The sequence below is a fragment of the Pseudorasbora parva genome, chromosome 17, assembly GCF_024679245.1.
Source record: "Pseudorasbora parva isolate DD20220531a chromosome 17, ASM2467924v1, whole genome shotgun sequence".
NCBI lineage: Eukaryota > Metazoa > Chordata > Actinopteri > Cypriniformes > Gobionidae > Pseudorasbora > Pseudorasbora parva.
Genome location: NC_090188.1, coordinates 8,930,903 through 8,953,596, shown reverse-complemented (window position 1 = coordinate 8,953,596; position 22,694 = coordinate 8,930,903). Strand labels below are relative to the sequence as shown.

At 37.7% G+C, this 22,694-nt stretch overlaps 2 protein-coding genes across 2 annotated transcripts in view; one reads left to right on the top strand and one right to left on the bottom strand.

Annotated features, from left to right (window-relative positions):
• The window catches only part of LOC137044800 (cGMP-dependent protein kinase 2), an 89,065-nt gene that overhangs the window by 29,584 nt on the left and 36,787 nt on the right, over positions 1–22,694 (top strand). The window contains exon 19 of the mRNA XM_067421084.1: positions 1,350–1,471. Coding sequence (XP_067277185.1) covers positions 1,350–1,471 — 122 coding nt within the window. The remainder of the gene's footprint in view (positions 1–1,349; positions 1,472–22,694) is intronic.
• The window catches only part of si:ch211-250c4.3 (uncharacterized protein LOC100535981 homolog), a 39,876-nt gene continuing 23,628 nt past the window's right edge, over positions 6,447–22,694 (bottom strand). The window contains exons 3-8 of the mRNA XM_067421088.1: positions 21,779–21,943; positions 14,378–14,546; positions 13,671–13,798; positions 12,715–12,836; positions 10,375–10,478; positions 6,447–8,071 (exon numbers count right to left, since the gene is read on the bottom strand). Coding sequence (XP_067277189.1) covers positions 10,385–10,478; positions 12,715–12,836; positions 13,671–13,798; positions 14,378–14,546; positions 21,779–21,943 — 678 coding nt within the window. The 3' untranslated portion in view covers positions 6,447–8,071; positions 10,375–10,384. The remainder of the gene's footprint in view (positions 8,072–10,374; positions 10,479–12,714; positions 12,837–13,670; positions 13,799–14,377; positions 14,547–21,778; positions 21,944–22,694) is intronic.

The following is a 22,694-nucleotide window of genomic DNA, read 5'->3' as shown; positions in this document are numbered from 1 at the left end:
CATTTCTTTATAAACTGGAGCACAAAAGAAAAAACGAGAAGAGTGTGCTGTTCGCTTTTTCGCATTATAGGGGGATTTGGCATTTGACAAACCAAGCTATCAACATTTGCCAGACATATTTGAGTCTATGCATGAGGGCCTGCAGGGTGATTTGAGTAATATTTTAAAACAAATCAAGGGTTAAATTAGGTTTTCATAATATTGTACAGCCATTTAATTACACTTCATGTAGTAGAATCTATTTTTTACGGTCAATGAGTAGAATTCAGAAGCCCTTGTTATTAGCGACATCGGTGGCTGTTAAGTGAACTGCAGCCAGCAACGAGCACTCGTGCACGTGACATACAAGTGACTGAACGTGATTCCAGGCGATGAAGTATTTTATTTAAAAATTTTGTTATTTGGATAAAAAGAAGCAGCAACGCTTAGTTTAATATGTAACTGTTAATTGTTTCCTCTCAATAACCAAATAAACACAACAAAAAAGCAGCGGTAAAATTACCATTTAAGAAAGCATCTGATCATAAAGACGTGGATATGTTTGCACCAGCTCTGGCATCATGTCGACAGATGAGGTAATTAAAATGACACTAATTTTAGTTGTAGGCCTACCATATGTGACTATAGACTATATATATCTGGCTGTGTATTTGAGAGAGATTTGTTTGAATGAAGCACACTTTTCTTGAAACTTTGACACTACGGACAGTTCATTGACTGGGATAAATAACGCGAATACAGTCGTTTTTTCTCTAGTGATTCGTATTTGTTATCATTGTACGCTCATGAGCGTGACCTAAAACATGGCGGCGACTGCCCAGAATGCAACTCGCAGTGACGTTGATTCCCAGACTCTATAAGCAATAATTTAATAACTTCTGCACATTGACAATAAAAAAGCGATGAATATATAAATAGTCTTACATGCATACCCTTTAATTATAATCACCACCAGACAGGTGGTGTCACTTAGTAAATAAATTTGGCATGTTATACAAAAAAAAATGGAAAAAATAACTTAAGAAATTGAACACATGCTCATCATATAAAAGGAGAGGTATATTCGTGTCACTTTTTTAAAATAAGTAAAGAAATAAATATAAATCCAAACAAATAAATGTCACATAATATTTTACCCATTACATAATGAGGATTTCACTCAAGTTCAACACATTCTCTGTGGATATGTCTGGAAATGGTTGCTACAGGGAAAAACCTTATTTGCCCCCTCAATGAAATGCCAAAACTGTGTGTGTGTGTGTGTGTGTGTGTGTGTGTGTGTGTGTGTGTGTGTGTGTGTGTGTGTGTGTGTGTGTGTGTGTGTGTGTGTGTGTGTGTGTGTGTTTCAGGACAGTGATGGCCTGGAGTGGGAGATGCTTTTGACATTTGTGGAGAACTCATCCAACTGGCCAGCCATCCTTGAGGAAATGCCAAGAGGCAGGGGTGAGCTGTTGTCAAAGCGATACATCAAGTATGTCCTCTTTCTACTATTCTGCCAATCAGTAGTGTATTAATCACAGTATGACTCAGTTCTGCTCAATGGGCGAATCACAATCTCCTGCACAGGAGGAAATGATTCTCCAGACAGATATAAAAAATAAGCCTGCTGAACTGTGCTGTGTGCCCATCCACCTCCTTTGACATTGTAGATCTCACCGCAGTATTCTTATTAGGTTAATTTCATAAATTGAACTTTCGTTTTTTCTATATCTGAATCTGAATCTATTTTATTTCAAATTACACAACATAAGGGCATTTAGTAAAGCGCCATGATTATGTTAACTGCATAGTGCGCTTTGCAGTTGCAATTGTTATATAGCAAGACTTTATCATTTATTGCATTTTGACTCCTTTTTGAACACCAATCAGTCGTTTCCCGTTTTGATATTACCCCTCCACTGACCTACTTTTGCATGTTCTCTGTAAATAGAAAAAAAGACAAAATAATAATACTACCCTGGTGTTGCCTCACTGGAGAACAAGAATGCATTTCTATAAATCATCAACCACTGGCAAACATCCCACTATATATTTCACAGAGTCGTTCGTCTGTTCCTGTGGTATCTGTAGATGCAGAGGGTGGGCCTGTATGACATATTTTATGACTCCATTGTGTTTGAGTTGCTGGAATGTGTGTATCTACACTGGCCCTCCTGAAAGGGTACAAAAAGAGTTCATATTTCTCTTATGCTCTTATGTTCAACAAACCTCTCAGTACTCATAAAATGTTCTATAGATTGACCTAAATACTAGGGCCAGGACTCGATAAAAAAAAATTAATCTAATTAATTAGAGGCTTTGTAATTAATTATTCGAAATTAATCGCATTTTAATTGCATATAAATATTTGACCTGAGAACAATGAGAAGTAATTTTTCACATGGATTATTAGGATACCATTGAATAATGAATGAATACATAAGCTTAACAACAAAATATTGTTTATTTATTTCAGTCCAGCAGACCAGTGACATGTTTGCCATTAAGTGTAGCAAAAGCATATTTGTGATATTTGAGGCTCGATGTGTTTTGATACGCAAATTCCTTGTTGTATAGCTTGCACACAACCATGCTCCTGTCGACGCTTCCATCCTTTCGTTTTTTAAAGGTCCCGTTCTTCGCGATTCCATCTTTCAAACTTTAGTTAGTGTGTAATGTTGCTGTTAGAGCATAAATAATACCTGTAAAATTATAAAGCTCAAAGTTCAATGCCAAGCAAGATATTTTATTTAACAGAAGTTCCCTTTCAAAGCCTACAGCGAGCGGCCGCTTTGAACTACATCTCTGCACTTTCTGCAGAAATTACGTCACTAGAACCGTTTGTTGCCTGACCCTCCGCCCACAAGAACACGCAAAATAGGGGGCGTGGTCTTGTTGCTCTCTCACGTGGAGAAGAGTGCGCATTCAGTGCTTGCATCTCCCCGTTATGCTAAGAGGCGGGACCTTTCAGGGCAAAGTGCGCTAAGCTGCTGTCCAATCACAACACGGGAAGTGCCGGCCCAATCAGAACTCGTTATGTGTTTCTGAAGGAGGGACATCATAGAACAAGGAAATCATCAGGCCGTTTTTAGGACAGAGGAAACAGCACTGTACAGATAAGTAAATTGCGTGAAAAATACTGTGTTTTTTTACACGCGAAACATGAACTCATGTTATATTGCACACTGTAAACATAATCAAATCTTCGAAAACACGCGAAGAACGGGACCTTTAAAACAAAATTTCCCATCCACGGGGCCAAGCAAAGCGGTCTCATCAGCTTCTTCGTTCATGTTCACTATGGTTTGTTGTCGTGACTCGTGATGTGAGCACTAGTTGGTGTTTCAGTATAATCAGTCCGTCGAAACTCATTCATTGAAAAACGTTCCGCGGTGCAAAAATAAGTGTGGTTAAAATTGTTATTTATTTTTTTGCGTAATTAATTAACGCGTTAAAGTCCCTTAATTAATTAATCTTAATTAACGTGTCAAAGTCCCGGCCCTACTAAATACATCAATTTACTGATTCTGTTATATTTCTGTAGAGAAACCAATCAATGAAATGTATCATAATGTTGTTACTGCAATTTGTTGGTTCTATTCCTGGTTTTTCCTGGTGGAAAGGAAGAACTTTGGTTTAGAAAATGTGGCGTAAGTAATATGGCCTAATTCATAAAATGTTCTATAGACTGTTAATATTATTACTTACTTTATACACTGATCAGGCATAACAATATTCTTAATAGCATTCCTTTTGCTGCCAAAAAGCCCTGACACGTTGAGACGTGGACTCCAATAGAAGGTGTGCTGTGGTATCTGGCACCAAGATGTTAGCAGCAGATCCTTTAAGTCCTGTAAGTTGCGTGGTGGTGGCTCCATGGATCGGACTTGTTTGTTCAGCACATCCCACAGATGCTCGATTGGATTGAGATCTGGGAAATTTGGAGGCCAAGTCAACATCTTAAACTCATTGTTGTGCTCCTCAAACCATTCCTGAACATTTTTTGCCCTGCCTTTGTGGCAAACGCACCTAGCCATCCACGTGGTGTAAAAGAAAAACAGGATTCATCAGACCAGGCCACCTGCTTCCATTGTGGTCCAGTTCTGATGTTCACGTGCCCACTGTTGGTGCTCTCGGCGGTGGACATGGGTCAGCATGGGCACCCTGACTGGTCTGCGGCTATGCAGCCCTATAAGTAACAAACTAATATGTACTTTGTATTTTGTCACCTTTCTATCAGAACCAGCATTAACTTGAGCAATTTGAGCTGCAGTAGCTCATCTGTTTGATCAAACCACACGGGCCAGCCTTCGCTCCCAACGTGCATCACTGAGCCTTTGCTGCCCATGCCCCTGTCACCGGTTCACCACTGTTCCTTCCTGGAACCACTTTTGATAGATACTGACCACTGCAGACCGGGAACACCCCACAAGAGCTGCGGTTTTGGAGATTCTTTGACCCAGTCGTCTAGCCATCATATAAAGTTGACTGACTTTGACTTGGCATTACCGCTGTCTACCAGAGGGAGGCGCTAATATTAAGTGTGCTCAACTTTGCCATGCTGATGAACAGCTTCACTCTCAAGTGTTGAGAGATTTTATACTACATTTTACGAGTGTGTTGCACACTTATAGTCTATGACTTCATAAGCCCCACATGTGCTACACATTTACATTCATTGTTTATGTACAGACATGTGTGGTGGGGAAAATCACAGTAAACCATTTATTTAAAGCTGTTCTGTTTGTGCGGCAATTGCTTGAACTCTGCCATCATCTGTATTAAGTGAGTGAAATCTGAGATACTTCATACTGCGAGCAATGCTTATATTTGCTGTCATTCTGTCAACTCCCAGTGACCTCATGACCTGGATTCTGATGTTTTCTTACCTGATCGTTTAGTCCCTGCATATCCAATAGACTAAATATTAACACTGAAAGGTGTGCCTCCCAACATTATGAAGTCATTAACAATATCATTTTTATATTTGACAAAATATTTACATTTTAGTTTAGAATGTCCACCCTAGGGGGAGGGTATAAGATGGGTGGAAAATTATATTTCAGTGTGTTTGGGTTCGCTCAAAACAACTTTTACGTTTCACTGCAGGAAATTTTGAGTTTTCCCTTCAATCTCTATTTCTTACATCATCATCATCATTTCTCTTTAGGGGCTTTGTAAGAATAGTATATGACTGTAAGGTTTATTTTTAAGAACCATTCATATAATGAAAAACTTATAAACCAACTGATGTTATTTAGAAACATCTTATTTATTAAAAATACATTTGAATAACAATGCAATATGCATAATGAATTATTCTGTCCATTTGGTACACTACAATACACAAGATAATTACAAATCTCGTCATGTCCTTTTCCCTAACAGACAATAAATTCTGCCATACATCAGCTCTCATTCATTTTCACACATAGATTAACACCATTACTCAGTGACTATGAAACGATAGGTCAAGTGTACATCAAAAGACAGTACTACATGCTGGAAACCACTGACCTGGCCAGAACAATATCATGTTACAGAAGTTTGATTAGAAAATGTCATCTTTCACACGGAAGGCTGCAAGTGGTCTGCAAAACAGACCTTATCTAGACATCAGCATTTTAGTACCTCATTCACTCAGCTGTCAACAAAGACAGTTAAACTCTTAGTGCTCACTTTCTAAGCTTTACCTAATGTTGTCCAGTATACCTGACTGTTTTCACTGTGGATTAACTGTAGAGTGCAAGTTGGGTTCCAGAAGTACAAACTCCACTCATATCTTTCCCTAAGTTTTGAAGGATAAGTTATTAGCCTTTAAAGCAACGAGGGTGTTAATCCATTGCTTCTACCGAAGCCGTCAGCCGGCATTATTTCAGCTTATTCTGAAAATTATTGTTTAACAACAGCATTTCTGGTGAAAAACTACATTACCCACGATGCTACACATGAAATTACACCAATCAAATATTCAGGGGAAAAAACAATCCTTGCCTAAATAGCCCCACCCACTCCCATGAAGCACTGCGAATGACATAATTGAGTCAATTTGGACGTACTGCATCCGCCATGTTGTTACTGTCACACCAGTGTGAGTTGCGCTGCTTTACTTCCATTCATAAATCCCCTCCCGTGGCCTCATGGGATAGTAGAGTGCTCATCGAATACATACTTCAGAATCTTGTTGGAAGTAGTAGGTCATCAGTGGACATTTCACCCACTGTTTTTCAAATAGTCTATATTAGGGGACACTACTCTTTTCTCGTACAGTTTTTCGTGTACTGTATTGTAAAGTATTCGATTTCAGATGCAGCCAATCTCGCTACACGCTCAAAATACATAAATGTTTGTATATATATATATATATATTAAGCAATAAACTTGAAAAAAATTAAAATATTTTATATATATATATATATATATATATATATATACAAAATCAACATTTGTAAATAGTAGTAAGTAGTTGTAAGAAGTTTTGTTTCTAATTAGTAGTAATGTTTAAAAGGTTTTTAACTTGATAATGCTGTTCACAATGCTTCATGGGATTGAAGTTCTTTAACTCACTAAAGTCTTGTACCTTTTTGTATTTTTGTCCGATTTTCAAAAAGGCTTTCGCTTTAAAGCAAAGTTTGTTGTGAATCACCTCGTAGCTGATTATCTTTAATCATTGCTTATAACTCTTTAACAACGACATATTTAAAAAATCCCTATAGGGAAAAATGAATGGAAAATATATTTCCGCAACCAGCGCAGCTGAAAAAGGCGACGGGCTCTGTTGCTCTATATCACCCTGTATTGTTTGATTAGTAAAAGCTTGCAATAAACACCCTCCTAATTTAAAATAGTAATTGTATACATTTTTTTATTTCATTATTGTCCCTGAGGTCCACTAATAACTTTTGTGAAGTTTTATGAACACTGAACCTTTCAAAAAAAAAATTGTATTTTAATTATTTATTTATTTTAACCATTTTTTCAAACTTTCATACATTTTTACCGCATTAGTTCTTCTGGTGTGTAGGATTAGCAGCACTTATCTAACTTGCATTAACTCAATGTGACTGGGCATAACGTTCATAAGGAATTCGGAGCAAACCATTTGTTCTGCTTGGTTTTCATTGTTTTTAATGAGTTCTTGAAGTGGCAGTATGATTTACAGCATGTAATGCTGCTTTAATCCAGCTCAATTTGGTTTATTCGGTTTAATTAAGAATTTACTGTATGTCTTTGGACTGAAATTTGGCAGGTACATAGGGAGCACTTGTTAACTCATAGTTTAGGATGATATTTCAGGTTCATACTCTGGCCATTGCTTCATTTTTAGGGAGGCAAAAGGCCGCACACATTATATAACATTGGACAGGCGAGCAGCGTACTGAACTGCCATAAGTCATTTACATGTTATCATAAGCCCCGTCTTCACAGCGATATATCTGTAGATGGAGGAATTCACTTGTGGGAGCGCCCCTCTTCCACTCTCATCCACACACACTGTATGATCCATGCATTATGGATACATACATTCATATTAGTTATGTCTGTATATACACACTTACACATGGAAATTCTTATAATTGTGGTACAAAATTTTGTATATAAATTTATAGCATGCATGTTCAACATTTGTTATAATTTGGGTGTATTTCAAGTATTTTACAATTAGGACTGTGTCTGGGAAATTGGCCCCGACTGAAATGTACATTAGACTATACATAGGAATTTACTGTAATTCCTTTTTTTTCTCGGAAATCACTTTCTGCAAAGCATCTTTCCACATATTTATATAGTCTTTAATAGTACCTCATTAGCTGACAAATCTAATGAGTGCTTATTAGAAATGTCATGTCACTCAAACAAGCTCCATCAACAACTTTACACTTGCATTAATATATAAACTTCTCTCCTAGTATTATATACAGTAATACCAGCATTCTTCTCTCTTTACTCCAATTCTGTTCGTCTTCTCTTGTGCATTTCTCTCCCATTTTGTTCCTCGATATGGAAAAACCATCTGCAAACTGCAAAAACCATCACGTTGTCCTTTAGCTTTTTGGAAAAGCTGCCCCATCGCAGGCCATCTGTTCAATGTCTGATGAGAAAACAAAAGCTGAGAGTTAACATGCTGCTCATTCAGTGTGTGCGTGATATCAGTTTTACTGAAACAACACTGCTGAGAGATAGAGCCTTACTGTCCAAACAGTGCTAAAACAACAACTGACCTGGAACACAAACCCTCCACTGGGGACAAAGCACTGAATGCTTTGTTGTTTCTGTTTTATATTGTTTTTGTTCTGACCTCTATTTTTTCTTCCTCTGCCATAGGAGTCCGTGACAGCCCATATATAACTTTATGGTAAACAATTTGGCTATCCGATTAAAGGGTTAGTTCCCCAAAAAATGCAAATTCTTTCAATAATTACCAACCCTAATATCATTCGACACCTGTAAGACCTCCGTTCATCTTTGGAACACAGTTTAAGATATTTTATTATTAGACAGAGAGTTTTCTGTTCCTCCTCCGGTATACTGTCCCTTTCCAGAAATGGAATAAAAACATCATCAAAGTAGTCCATGTGTGACATCAGTTGGTTAATTAGAATCTCTTGAAGCATCAAAAATACAATTTGGTCCAAAAATAACAAAAACTGCAACTTTGTTCAGCATTGTCTTCTCTTCTGTGTTTGTTTTCAATTCGCGAACAAAGATTAGAATGGTTATGAATCAGCGTATTGATTCGGATCGCGTGTCAAACAGCCAAACTGCTGAAATCACGTGACAATGGCGATCCGAATTCTGAATCTGGAAAGGGACAGTATACCGTACATATATTCAATGGAGGAACAGAAAACTCTCGGTCTAAATATAAAATATCTTAAACTGTGTTCTGAAGATGAACGGAGGTCCTACGGGTGTGGAACGACATTAGGGTCATAGGGTTAGGAGTCATTAATGACATTAAATTTTTGGGTGAACTAACCCTTTAAAGCTACACTGTGTGATATTTTCCCCCATCTAGCGGTGTAAAGGTATATGACAATCCAGTGAATATTAGTTTCTGTTCCTCTCAATTCCGATTTCGTTTTAACTCCTACGGTGGCCGATTTAGTCCAAGATTAACATGGCTTCCAGTTCGACCTCGTTCATGACTGCCATCAAGTGTTAAAACGCAAAAAGCGAAGCTTGAATTTACGGGTATGTCCCTCTTTGGCTAATTTGCTTTCAAGATGGAGGGGCATCATGGCGACCGGCATTCGAACCCTCACTCATATGTATTTTCAATGGCATATTATAAACTTTGAGAATACTTTATTACTTGAAAGAAGTAAATATGCATTAATGAGCACATCTATTTTTGAAAGAACTAAGTGATTTTAGCTAAGAATAAACTAAAAAGGTTACACAGTGTAGCTTTAAGGTTTCTGAATAGTACTATGAGCAACTTAAGCTGATGATACACAGGGCAACTTTTTGAGCAGTGTTGCTTGGAAATGTTGCCATCATCGGGCAACCAGGTGAGACACAGAGAGCAATCTACAAGATAGAAATTTGTTGCCCTGTCTAGTCTAGACAGTGCTTGGGCCTGTTGACAGAAAACTGCCTGTAATTTAAAGGGATAGTTCATCCAAAAATAAAAATTCTGCTATCATATCAGATTCCAAAACCCATAAGACACTTTGTCTTTAAAAACACAAATTAAGATATTTTTAATATTATTTTATTAAACTAGTGAGATTTGTTCAAATGCCATTGACCATACTTGATGTGCTTTATGTATGTGTGCTGAATGATATATTTGTATTAGGGCTGTCATATAAACAGATATGTAACGAGCTATATATAACAGATTTTTCTCAAATATATACATATGTATTTAAATAATTATACAGTACACACACACACATATATGTAAAAACAAACTTTTATTTTGTATACAATTAATCGTTTGACAGCATTAATGTTTATATGAAATTAAATCTGTCCATCATATAAATGTTTTCAAGAAGACTATTAAGATAAAATATAAAATATATTCATTTCTGTTCTGAAGATGTTAGTATTTTGGGTTTTGATTGACATGAGGGTGAGTAAATAATGACAATTTGTTTGGTCAAGGTTAAATTATAACATTCGCAATAATTGGCACTACATTTGTACTCAAGCTGTCTTTCTAATGCAGTGTACACTATGTCATTGCTGTGCTTGGCCACACATTTGCTGCTGTCAGCTGTATTTTACATTTATGCATTTTGCAGACATTTTTATCCAAAGCAACTTGCAGTGCATTCAAGATATATTTACTTTACGTGTCAGAGATGTAATTATTAAATTATCAGGTTTTGCCAATTCCTTCATATTCATAGGAATTGGCAGGAGATGTATTTTTTGGCCTACCTGATCAATACTACTGTGTCCACAGATAGTCCAGTTTCTGATGGCCCAAAGCAATCATGGAGTTTCTGTTTGTCCTGGGGCGCTCTGCTGACATCAAATCTGGGCTGTGTGGAAAAAATTGAAACCATTTTAGCAATTTTAAAGCATATCAATTTCTGACACATTTGTAGTATCATTTGGGATTTCAAGCATGCTTTCCTTATCATGCTAAATATTGAGACACTATTCCAAATATTTGAAGTATGTTTTGAATAACATTTTCCATATAGCACCAAAGAGATCCCTTATTAAGTTGGTCTGAAGCTCTGAACTAATGGAAGACAGTCTGGCCTAAAAAAAAATCAAATGGCATTGCACTTAAGCAAATTGCTGAATATTACGATATGAGAGAACACAAACACAGAGCAAATACTGTCAAAAATTCAGTCGGCGTGTTGTATGAATCACCGGTCCATATGGATATTCCTCAAAAAAGATCTGCTCTCGGGAGGAAAGTGCATTTAGCATAGTTCCCATATCTCATCTAATGAGTGAAATACATGGGGAATTCGCCTACTCCCACCAGCATACCTCCGACCTGACACTGCATCCCTGGAACTATTCATCTGAGTCTGTGCCAACCTGTGTGTGGGATCACAGCTAACTTGTGGAATAGGTTGAGATTCAAGTTGTTTTTATAGAGGAGAAGGACATTTTTAAGGTGTGCGTCCCTAAATCGCTCTTCCTTATGTCACTGATAAAGTATCTGGTATTAGTTCAGAAAGTGATGTAGAGCTGCAATTTGGTCAGCAAACCTGGAACTAGTTTCTATAGCCTCTCTAGTTCAGAGAAATATCACTGGAAAAAGAAGGGTTTTGATCAGGAAAGAGCTTTAGGAATCATGTTAATATTAGAGACATTTTCTAGCGCTGAAGAGACCTCAGTGGGAAGGCTGAGGTTGCATTGTTTCTGCATTTGTTCTTCCTTGTTGTTTGTCATCTTCACTTTATTTTTCACAAAGCGTTATTTTGCTTCGCTTCAGCTATGATAACGAGACTTTTGCATTGTGTGCTTGTGCATTTTGGGGGTTGGAGCAGAGAAGGGGCAGGGGTGTTTGTTAAGGGTTGATTACAAACAAGTGTTTCTCAGAAATTGCTTACTGCACCTTTAAAGCATGTTAGTGCATCAACATTTTATATAGCCTAGAAATCTAGACGCACCCTAGCAGCAGCAAATCTAATCTGCCGCGAGTGTCGTCTAGCAACTCTCAATACACTTCTGAGCTGTTAAAACCAAACTCTGGTTAGGCCAATCACATCGTGTATAGAGTCGGTGGGCGGGGCTTAACATAATGATGGCAGAGTTGCGCTTGCGTGCTACTAGTAAACAGAAGCTGGCGAACGGCGGCCTTTCGAATCAGCTTTGACCGCGACTCTGGAAGACTTGGAGTTAAGCTTTTCTCTGAGAAAAGAACAAAGAATGGCACTGAAGTCATTCTTAAAAAGGGAAGATGTGATCGGAGTTTTGCCGACTGGATACAGCGAATGTTTAAACTATCAACAAGCTCCCCTTCATGTTGTTCTGGTTGTTTGTAGCGCTATCCTATCGCGTGCAGAGGGAGTTTGAAAGACAACCGTTTATCCCGCCCCTCGGATTGAGCCCTGTCTATGGTGAGTTTCCAGACCAAACATCTTGATGTGGGTCTGGCTTGTCAGGCTACATTTTATAGTCTTAACAAACCTAAAAAAAGTTACAAAAGCAAGTTTAACTTTAAATGAAAACATAAAATGTACAAAATAAAAGATAATTCAAAATACGAGAACAGTATAATAAACGATCAAATAATACTGGACCGAGATCCAATACCTAAGCAGTGTTCTGCTTTCTGCTCATTCATATAATGTGGTGCAAGTCACTGACTACCACATGAGCCCTGAGGTATTTAAGAGGAGGCAGCATTCAGACGAGATTAGGACGCCCAGCAGTTTACCAGCGTTCGGTTGTGATGAGAGTTTTATCTTGCATCACATGGACACATAGTGAGTCATCTCATCAAAAGAACGGAGCCATTAGTACTACTTGTGTTTGTGATACGCTTTCCTAGACGTTACTGTAGTGCATATGGGAACAACACAACTAGGACAGTGTGCTAAAGCTTCGATTCGTTTACATTTGGATTCATTTTTTATATCAAATGCAATCATCTGTGAAATTATGTTGATCAGGCTTTTAGAAATAAATAAATATACACTTTAATTATAACATAACATGAGCTTTCAGAGGGAGATCAAATGTGACCATTGTTTTGAGTGGTAATGATCCGAAACTCCTGAATTAATTATGAAAACATGGATGGAGTACCGGTAAAGCTGTGGACACGACCTCTTCAAGGAGCCTGAAGACAGTCCCAGCCTGCTCTGGTTCCTCAGTTTGGTCTTCTTCACCAGTTCCTTCACTCTTCCCCAAGTATAGTTCTCACTCAACTACAGACACACAAAGGTACAAAATCATTTTAAACAAAATGTTCTATGGTTAAAGGGATAGTTCACCCAAAAAGGAAACTGTGATGTTTATCTGCTTACCCCCAGTGCATCCAACATGTAAGTGTCTATGTTTCTTCAGGAGAACACAAATGAAGATTTTTAACTCCAACCGTTGCAGTCTGACAGTCATAATGCATCACAACTCTATGAGAGTAAGATCGCACCGGTTTTGACCTTACCAGGCAGAAGCAATAGCAGATGGGAACACCCGTGTTATTGGTTAAAAAAAAAAAACATAAATACTGTTCTGTTCATGTCTTAAGACATCAATGTGTCGTCACGAGCAGCAGGGTTTTTGTGCATGTTTTCTTAGCATGTTTTTTTTTTACTCTCATAGAGTTGTTACCCATTCACATGCATTATGACTGGCAGACTGAAACAGTTGAAGTTGAAAATCTTCATTTGTGTTCTACTGAAGAAACAAACACACCTGTATCTTGGATGCACTAAGCAGATAAACATCACATTTTCATTTTAGGGTGAACTATACCTTTAATACCTAATCAGTGTTGGGGAGTTACTAGTTACATGTAAACACTGTATACGTCATTTAATAACAAAATCAGTGTAACTGTAATCAGTCACTAATGTGACTAACAGTTTCATCTGGCTTTACTTTCGTTCCTGACATTTTCATTTTCTGTTGACTCAATTACCACAATCTAGAATAATTTAATGAGTAAACCAAACATTGACTACAATCCACTTCCCCTGAGTGTTGAAAGATGTGTGTTTGTCAAAGTGAGTCAGTGTGTTCAAATTCAACTGACTCACCCTTCTGTGAGGATAGGAGAGGACCTCAGCGCTGTCACTGAGGTACTTGGCCTCTCCCTCTGTGTAGCTTCTTCGATTCAAGCCCCTCTTCCAAATGGGAAGAGCAGGTTGGCAGCCCATCTCACCGCCTGTACAGGAGAAATGATGGACATATAGATCTCTCTATGAGAGGAAATGACTATTATGAATTTGTGATCTATGACTAAACTCTCTATTCTCTGAAGGGTGTGGTGGATATAGCACACTGAAGCATACATTATCACCAAAAGTCCCAGAATCCCTGAGATATGTTTCTTCTCTCTAGATGGAATTCCAGGAATTCCACCTATCGCTAAAGTATTCATTTCCCATTTCTCCAGTGACTAATGTTTGGTTACCCACCCACCTGATGGAACATGAGATGGAAGGAAAGCAACCAGGGAAAACTTGACTTTAGCGCTATGTGGACATTTTTTACACAACTGTTTTCAGCATTGATAATAATCATAAATGTTTCAGATGTAGCAAATCATATTACAATGATTTCTGAAGGATTTGTGATGTGACACTGTAATGCGTCAATAAATTACATTTTAAAATATATTCTAAAACAGTTATTTTGAACCTTCAGCCATGGCTTTTTCAAACCAACCTTCAGCATTTGTCAGTGTAAACACAGATTAGTTTTAGCCCTGTATGTTTGACTCCAGGTGTGTTTACACACTGACCTCTCATGGCCGCCCTGAGGGGGATGCGCGTGACCTCTGGGATTGTGGTCAGGTCGGACAGCGTGCTGCTTGATGCTGTTAGGCTGTAGTGATCACTGCGAAAGTTTCTCTTCAGCTCTTGGAAGGCCAAGCTGGCAGCACCACAGCTGCAGTGCTGTGTGAAAAAGTCCTGAAAAAGATTTGAGAATTTGTCTCGTGCATAATATTGTGGCAATTTTATTTATTCACTTTCTTAGTCATCTATTTTATGAATGCGCATACATTGCAAATGTACAGAATAGATTTGTAAAGCTTATGTATTGATGAAATCTCCAAAACAAAATGTGGCCATTTGGGATAGAAGAGCACTTAAAATAGTTCCCTTTATGAAATCTAAATTCAATTTGTTGATGTTCACGCCCATGGGTCAAGGATGATAGCACATACTTGGCCCGTAGATTAGACATCTGGTTCAGATTTATACAAGTGTAAAATTACTGAAGCCCTCAAACACATCCATTCACTGACAACATCTATTTGAATAGATTTTTATTTCAGTATATTTTGTGTGGCCTTGCTACTACATAAATGTTGCATAAAAAATTGGGTTAATTTCTAATTATATGATGGTATCTTTATCTCACATGACTTATCTAACTGTGGTATAGACCCAGTGTAAAACTTCTATAGAGGATTCTCTTTTCATGGAGATATCAGCCATTTTTCGTTTAAATATCAAGTTTTACTTCTAAAATATCTTATGAGAAAGAAAAAAGGGACAAGTCAAGATGAGTTATCACATTCTGTATACAGAGCTATACAATGAGTGTAGAGAAGAGCTCAGAATGGTCTTGAAAGATTGTGATGAGAAAGGTTAAGTTCTGCTCTCTATTTAATTCCATTGTTATTTAGGTGAAACGATTAAAATATATATGTGATTTCGCATTCCCATGGGGAACATTTAACTCTTCACAAATAAATCATGAGACAAAATCATAATGACCCTGAATTGCTTTTCCTTTGGGAAATGTCTTTATCTGGGTCAGTATTTTAAGCATTTTCCTCATGTATCCCACACCATCACTTTGACCACCTTAACAGCAGAAATCTGCTTGTGTCATTTCCACCAATTATTCTTATTGTTACACATTTGTTTGCAAACCAGATGAGCAGTGTAGTAGGTATGACTTGTATTTTGAGTTTTATTGTGTATTATGCATAATAACCTATGTTTTTTATAAAAAAGCACAAGATTGTTTTCCAAGAGTTATAAGTCACTGAAATTCACATGACATTATTTTGTGTCAGTGATAAGATGCCTCCCAACACTCTGTTTATCCAAGATTATCCTATTGTTTCCATTACATCTGTATTTGAATGGTAAACTCTTTCTGATTGATGAGGTGATAATGCCAGGGTGGGTCCGTTTGCTGAGGATTTTATGTTGTTGCCGCCACTGAGAGTAAAGCCATAGAGCTTTGCTGCTTTTGACCTGAACACTGATTTCTCGGAATGTATCAATGCATCATAAAGATTTTGATGTATTTGAGAAGATAGAAGCATGAGCATTAAACGTGGACTGAAGATGAAAGAATTCACCTTAAATGTCCCATAAACCAAAACACCAGCTGCATCCCCCTTTTGTATTGTGGTGGAGCATATCTGTTCATCGGCTTGGTCACGGCATATAACTGAAGAGATCAACATGTAGGACTAACAAGAGAGTAAGAGGATACTATGATGGTTACTGCATATTCTTTGTACCTTGAATACATTTTATGAGTACAGATGAAAGCATGCTGTGAGGGTTCAGGGGTAGGTGGGTAAAACAGACTGGCGAGACAACATGGTCCATTATAGTGGAGACTGCGGCACGTTTCGGGAGTTCCCCTGCCTTTTGATGTGTGTAACAGCATGTTACTGCCTGTTGCTTGTTCTCCAAAGACACAAACAGTCCAGGGAATAAGACCCAGGGACATCGAGCAGTGTGGTCCATAGACTATTCCTGTCATAGTTTTTCTTCTTACAATTTTAAGGAATAAAGAAATCAACAATTCTGATTCAACTGAATGTTTTTTTCTTTTTTTTCCTAGCATTTCCATTACTTTTGCTCTGAGTATTTCGCTAAGGCCTTGTTTACGCCTGGTATTAAGAAGCATTTTGGCTGATCGGATCACAAGTGGACTATGTTAAATGCCGGTGTAAATGGGTTTTTGAGAAAAATGTAAAAAAATTAAATAAAAATTTTTTTTTGAGCTTATCCACTTTCATCCACTTCCAGGGTTGAAAAAACTTATTCAGAGAACGCGCTTACGCCTCTCTTCCAGAAGTGAAATTTATAAATCGCAAATTATCGCAGCTAAATGGTTTCATATCTTCGCTTTGTAAATGCCACCTAATTAATGTCATTAATATTAAAAATAGCACCAGTCAACATCCAAATCCTTTACTTGAGAATAGCGAGCAGTAACGATTGCTTAGGTTTTCAAATCCCTGCAGTACTCCGACTCTCTGCCGCAAGGAAACATCTGTTTAAACCCTGATGAAACCATTTTTATGAACACCAATATGAATAGAGTTTAGCATACTTAAATCTTCTGCAGTCTTATGGGAAAAAAAATATGTGTATGGATTTGTATGAAAATGTATGATTTGAATGAAAAAGGAAGTGCTCCATTCCTAAACCAACCCCTCAGTGAGATAAGAGCATATCATACGAAAACATACACATGAGGTTGTACAGTCCCTGACAAAAGTCTTGTCGCTTGTGTACAAATTGACCTAAAGTGCCACTGAAATATATTTCTAATCAAGATTTCTTTACAAGAAATGGCTCATTTTAATCCCACCAGCTTTTGTGATAATGTTTCAGTGAAAAACTAAACTTTCAAAAAGTATTCTAATATTCACAGCTTGGTAAAGCCCATTGAGTCAATTTTTGCAAAGACAGAAGTGTTGTCACCTTGTCATATGAGCTTCACCTGTGACTAATAATGGATCAATTAGGTCTCAAGTGTGTATAAAAAGAACCCCAGTACGCTAGACCTTCACATCAACTGCAACTAGACCTCTGCAAACATGCCTAAGATTCACCCTGAGACTAACGTTTTGATTATCAAGAGGCTGAAGACCAGATCCACTGCTGATGTGGCAGACACCTTCAATGTGTCTCAGCGTCAAGTACGGAGGATAAAAAAAAGATTTGAAGAGACTGGAGACGTTTTTGACAAGCCCAGGTCAGGCAGACCCCGCAAGACAACTGCTCGAGAGGACCGTTTGTTGGCTCGAAAATCCAAGGCCAGCCCATTTTCAACTGCAGCAGAGCTCCACGAGACCTGGTCACCTGAAGTCCCTGTGTCAACCAGAACAGTTTGTCGGATTCTGTCTCGAAATGGCCTCCATGGTCGAATCAGTGCCCAGAAGCCAGCACTAAACAAAAGACAATTGAAAAACCGTGTGGCATTTGCCAAGGCCCGCAGCCTGCTAAAAGGATGGACGCTGGAAAAGTGGCAGAAGGTGGATTTTTCAGATGATTCTTCTGTTGAATTACACCAGAGTCGCCGCAAATATTGCAGGAGACCTACTGGTGCCCGAATGGATCCGAGATTCACCCAGAAAACAGTGAAGTTTGGTGGCGGAAAAATCATGGTCTGGGATTACATCCAGTATGGGGGTGTGCGAGAGATCTGCAGGGTGGAACACAACATCAATAGTCTAAAATACCAAGAAATATTAGCTACCTCTTATATTCCCAACCATAAAAGAGGCCAAATTCTGCAGCAGGACTGTGCTCCATCGCATACTTCCATCTCCACATCAAAGTTCCTCAAGGCGAAGAAGATCAAGATGCTCCAGGATTGGCCAGCCCAGTCACCAGACATGAACATCATTGAGCATATGTGGGGTAGGATGAAAGAGGACGCATGGAAGGCGAAACCAAAGAATATTGATGAACTCTGGGAGGCATGCAAGACTGCTTTCTTAGCTATTCCTGATGACTTCATCAATAAATTGTATGAATCCTTGCCAAACCGCATGGATGCAGTCCTTCAAGCTCATGGAGGTCATACAAGATATTAAATTTGGATCTCACAGCACCACAACTTAATTTGCTGACATATTTTTGTATTTGCAGTAAATTTGTTCAATTTCTGTATAGGCGACAAAACTTTTGTCTTGCCAAAATTTGACCTTTCTGTCTTGATTAAATTATAAATATTTTTTCTGTGAAAATTATTTATTTTAGTGCATTAAACATCATTTGGGAGGGTTTTAGCTTTTCATATGGGCTATTTCTAACACCAATGAATTAATTAAAAGTCAGGTTAATATCAGGTATTTCTAGAAAATAGATAAGCGACAAGACTTTTGTCAGGGACTGTACAGATTCATACGAAGTTGCAGCAACTCAAAATAGTTATGCATTGTTGTCGTGAGACTGTGTTGGATCCTTTAATGGATCCAGTTCTGCAAAAATAGTGATTCCCAAACCTAAAACTAAGGCAAAAATAGCTTAGCATGCATACGTTTTCTGTAAAAAATAAAATTAAAAAAAATTAATGTCCTTTTTTTTTGCTTCTCTTTCTCTCGTGTTTTCTTTGATGGCTTTGAACTGCAGGCCCCCACTGTGCTCACTTACTGTGACCATGCAAAGTCTTTTTTGTCCACTGGGCCTGACCTGACAGAGCCAGTTTAGAGTTGACTCTCTGAAAAACCATGAACTAAACTGTTTTCATTCAACAGCACAGCATCCAGAGGTCAGGGAGACATCTACACAATATACTGTCACAGCCTTTAAGGACTAGAGAAGATAGGAGACTGGGGCGAAGGACTGGCAAAGGGGAAGGTACATTAAATACGTTAGCAAGTGTCACACTTATATGTTTATATAAACATATAAACATAATTCATTTAGCTAAATAAATTAATGTCATGAGTAAATTTGGGACATTTTCAATTAATTTCCTTTTTAAATCTTTTCCCACCATTAACAATCCATGTTTTTACTGTTATACAGTAGGAGGCGCTCTTATAAATCTTCTGAAAGAATAAAGAATCAAAACACTGGCGCAAAAAAGAATCACTAGAAGCATTGCATATCAGTGGTGGCGTTTTGGGCGGGGCTTGCTGAGGCAAACCAATATAAGCTGGCAAACCTTTAAAAAAAATGGGTATTCAGTTACACAAAAATTTTAAGTTTAAGAAATGTAATTGCTCTTAACTTGGACTATTTGAGTAAGCGATACATTACATACATTGAACTTAAACTATTTAACATAAAATATCGCAATTTAAATGTCATGATTCAAATAATCTCAATTTAAATAATATTTTAGTAATGGAAACTAGGCTAGCTTTAACTAGCTAATTCAGTAAATGCTAACGGTAATTGATAACACGGTGCTTTGATAGTATAAGCAGAGCATAGCAATTGCCCAGCTCGTTTCTTTTAATTTAGACAAACTTAAATTTAACTGAACTAAGTTCATAAAACTCAAAACAGTTCAACTATTCAGATTAGTTAAAATGTGTCCGTTATGTGAACTCAAAAGTAAACCATTTTAAATACTTGAAATACCAATTCATTATTTTAATCATTAATGTGTCTACACCGGACACGAGTGGTGCGACAAAAGATAATATAGCACAATATGATCAGTGATGTTGTCTAAACTGGATATGGCGGTCATATCCCCAGCAGTAAACTGATGCCTCGTTCGATTTATGACGTATGACATGAAGGACAAATTATTTGCAATGGGTGCTTTGTTTCGTCCCATGTAGAAAGCTTCTGACTGTTGTGGCACGTATCCACTGAAGACACGGTGTAGCAGCTTGATCATCATTCTGAATCCGAACTGGACTACTTTTTCTTCAAAATGTATTTGTTTTTCGTTTTTTTATGAAACTTACCCAAATTTAAGTGTTAATATAATATAATGCATGAAAATTGTGGGGGTTTTTGTATGTTTTCTTCAGAGACTTTCTTCTTCTTTATTTTGATATATTGCATGTTGAGAAATTCATAAAACAAAATATTCTTGGGATCATGTAAAAGTTTTTTTTTTTTTAATACTGAAAAGAGGGGGAAAGAGTTAATATAGGCTTTATCCCATTTCTAGGGGGTTGTGCCCAGATTTCCGACTTGTATCCGCATTCAACAAAGACAGACTCCCTTCCTGGTCTCAATATTTTGGAGTTGTGTTACTAATTCAGGAGAGGTACAAATCCAAAGGGAAAAACAAAGGCTGGCATGTTGGAAAAACATCCATAACTTTATACAAAACGTTGTAAAACGTGTTGATATTTTTCCTGTGGCTTTGGGCTAATAAAATTCAAGCCAGATGCACTCTTGTTCTTCTTGTTCTGATTTGTATGGGTTCCACATTGTTAACTTAATTGAAACTGAACAGCTTTATGATTTACCAGAATCCTTTCACATTTTGGCATTCTGTAGTAAATAACTGCTAAATGACATAAGGTAAAACTTTAGTGTAGGGTTCAATTCTCACTATTAAAGGGATAGTTCACCCAAAAATTAAAATGTTGTCATCATTTACTCACCCTCAAGTTGTTCCAAACCTGTATGAGTTTCTTTGTTCTGCTGAACACAAAAAATATATATTTGGAAGAATGTTTGTTATAACAAAGCAGAACGAGCACTACCATAGTGGGGGGGGGGGGGGGGGGTACAATGGTTGTTCTCTCTTCTTTGTTACAAACATTCTTCCAAATATCTTTTTTTTTTGTGTTCAGCAGAATAAAGAAACTCATACTAACTAACTATTAGTCGGTAATTCAGAGTTTAAGGAAGTAAAAGTCATAGATAAGAGTGAGTTAATAGTGAGAATTGGACCATAATCTTAAGCATGATCTGACCTTTATGTGTACCATTTTTGAAGCGTATTTGGTTTAGCAAATTTATTTTTGTTTGGCATATGATGTTCATCTGATTTTCAATCGCGTCTTTTATAAAACAAAACACATTTTATTACAGAGAGAGAGCTTCTCTCATTGACCCAACAAACTAAGACACCGGAAAAGACTTTCGTCCTGAATAATGTCAACATGGGACACGTAAAAACAAATTAAATCCACGTGAGGGGACATCAGCTCCTTTGAAACAAATACCCCATCTGTGTACAGGTCAAAAAGGGCTGAACCCAGCAGCTCTGTTTATTAAATACACTTTTATCCGTCAGGACTGAAAACCCGTAAACCCCACTCAAAACAGCTGGATTTACATTGACGCAGTATAAATCAATAATCCTTTGCCCCAGGCATCAATATGGGGCTTTGACCCACAACAAATCTTAATTCCAAGGCGTCATCTTTCGGACCTAGACCTACAGCAATGTAGGTACACATTTTTGTTTATCAGGGCAAAGCTAATAGAGATGAATGCTGGTAGGCGATTGATACCTCTTTAGTCTTGATCACACGGCTATCCTTCTGCAGGCCACAGATCTGTTTCTGTAGTCGGAGGTTGTGTTCCTGTAGCTGTCCGATCTTCTCTATGAGTTGGCAGATGTGCTCTAGGTATCCCAGTCCAGATCCCAGTGGGTTGGACTGATTTGCCTGGTTTACCTGTTTATCAAAAGAGAACTCATTATGGTTAACTACTAATTTTATTTCAATTTCCATAAAACAATGTAAAAAATAGGGGCAGTAAACAATAGGACTGTCCCCTTAGCTAAGGACCCCCACCCCTCTCTGGACAATAGGTAGGCTCTAAATAAGGGGATTACCGGAGGTGTTTATGTACACAACAGGGGGTTGAGCAACTTTTGTTGAACAAGTCTACAAGAACAGTGTGAACTGCATCCTATTGTTTGAAAGCCAATGGCTCATTTGACGGGCTAATGAGCATGGAACAAAGCAAAGGTTCCCACATTGACTGATAAAGATCATTCCAGGGGCATGACTGCATGTGTTCAGGTGGACCAGAGGTAACCAAGCTAATGACGTAACCATGATCTCCACCCATTATTTAACACTAAAGGTATTTTTACTATCTCATTGGAATTGTTAATAGGATTTATTACAGCTCTGGAGAAACATTTAGGCAAACAAGATGGCCTAACTACTAGTCTGCTGCATTTCATTAAACAATTTGACAAATTCCTGGAGACTAGCTATCATCAGACAACTGAACATCATTCTTTTTTTTTTCAGTACTAAATTAACACTAGCTGTTTCCATCCACCTTTTTATGCACAGTTTGGGACATTGCATGAAAAACTGCTGGATGGAAACACCAAGATTCACATAGTTTGATAAAAACAAATTATCTGATAAGAAAAAATTTGTATAAAATGGAAACAGATTTACCAAATAA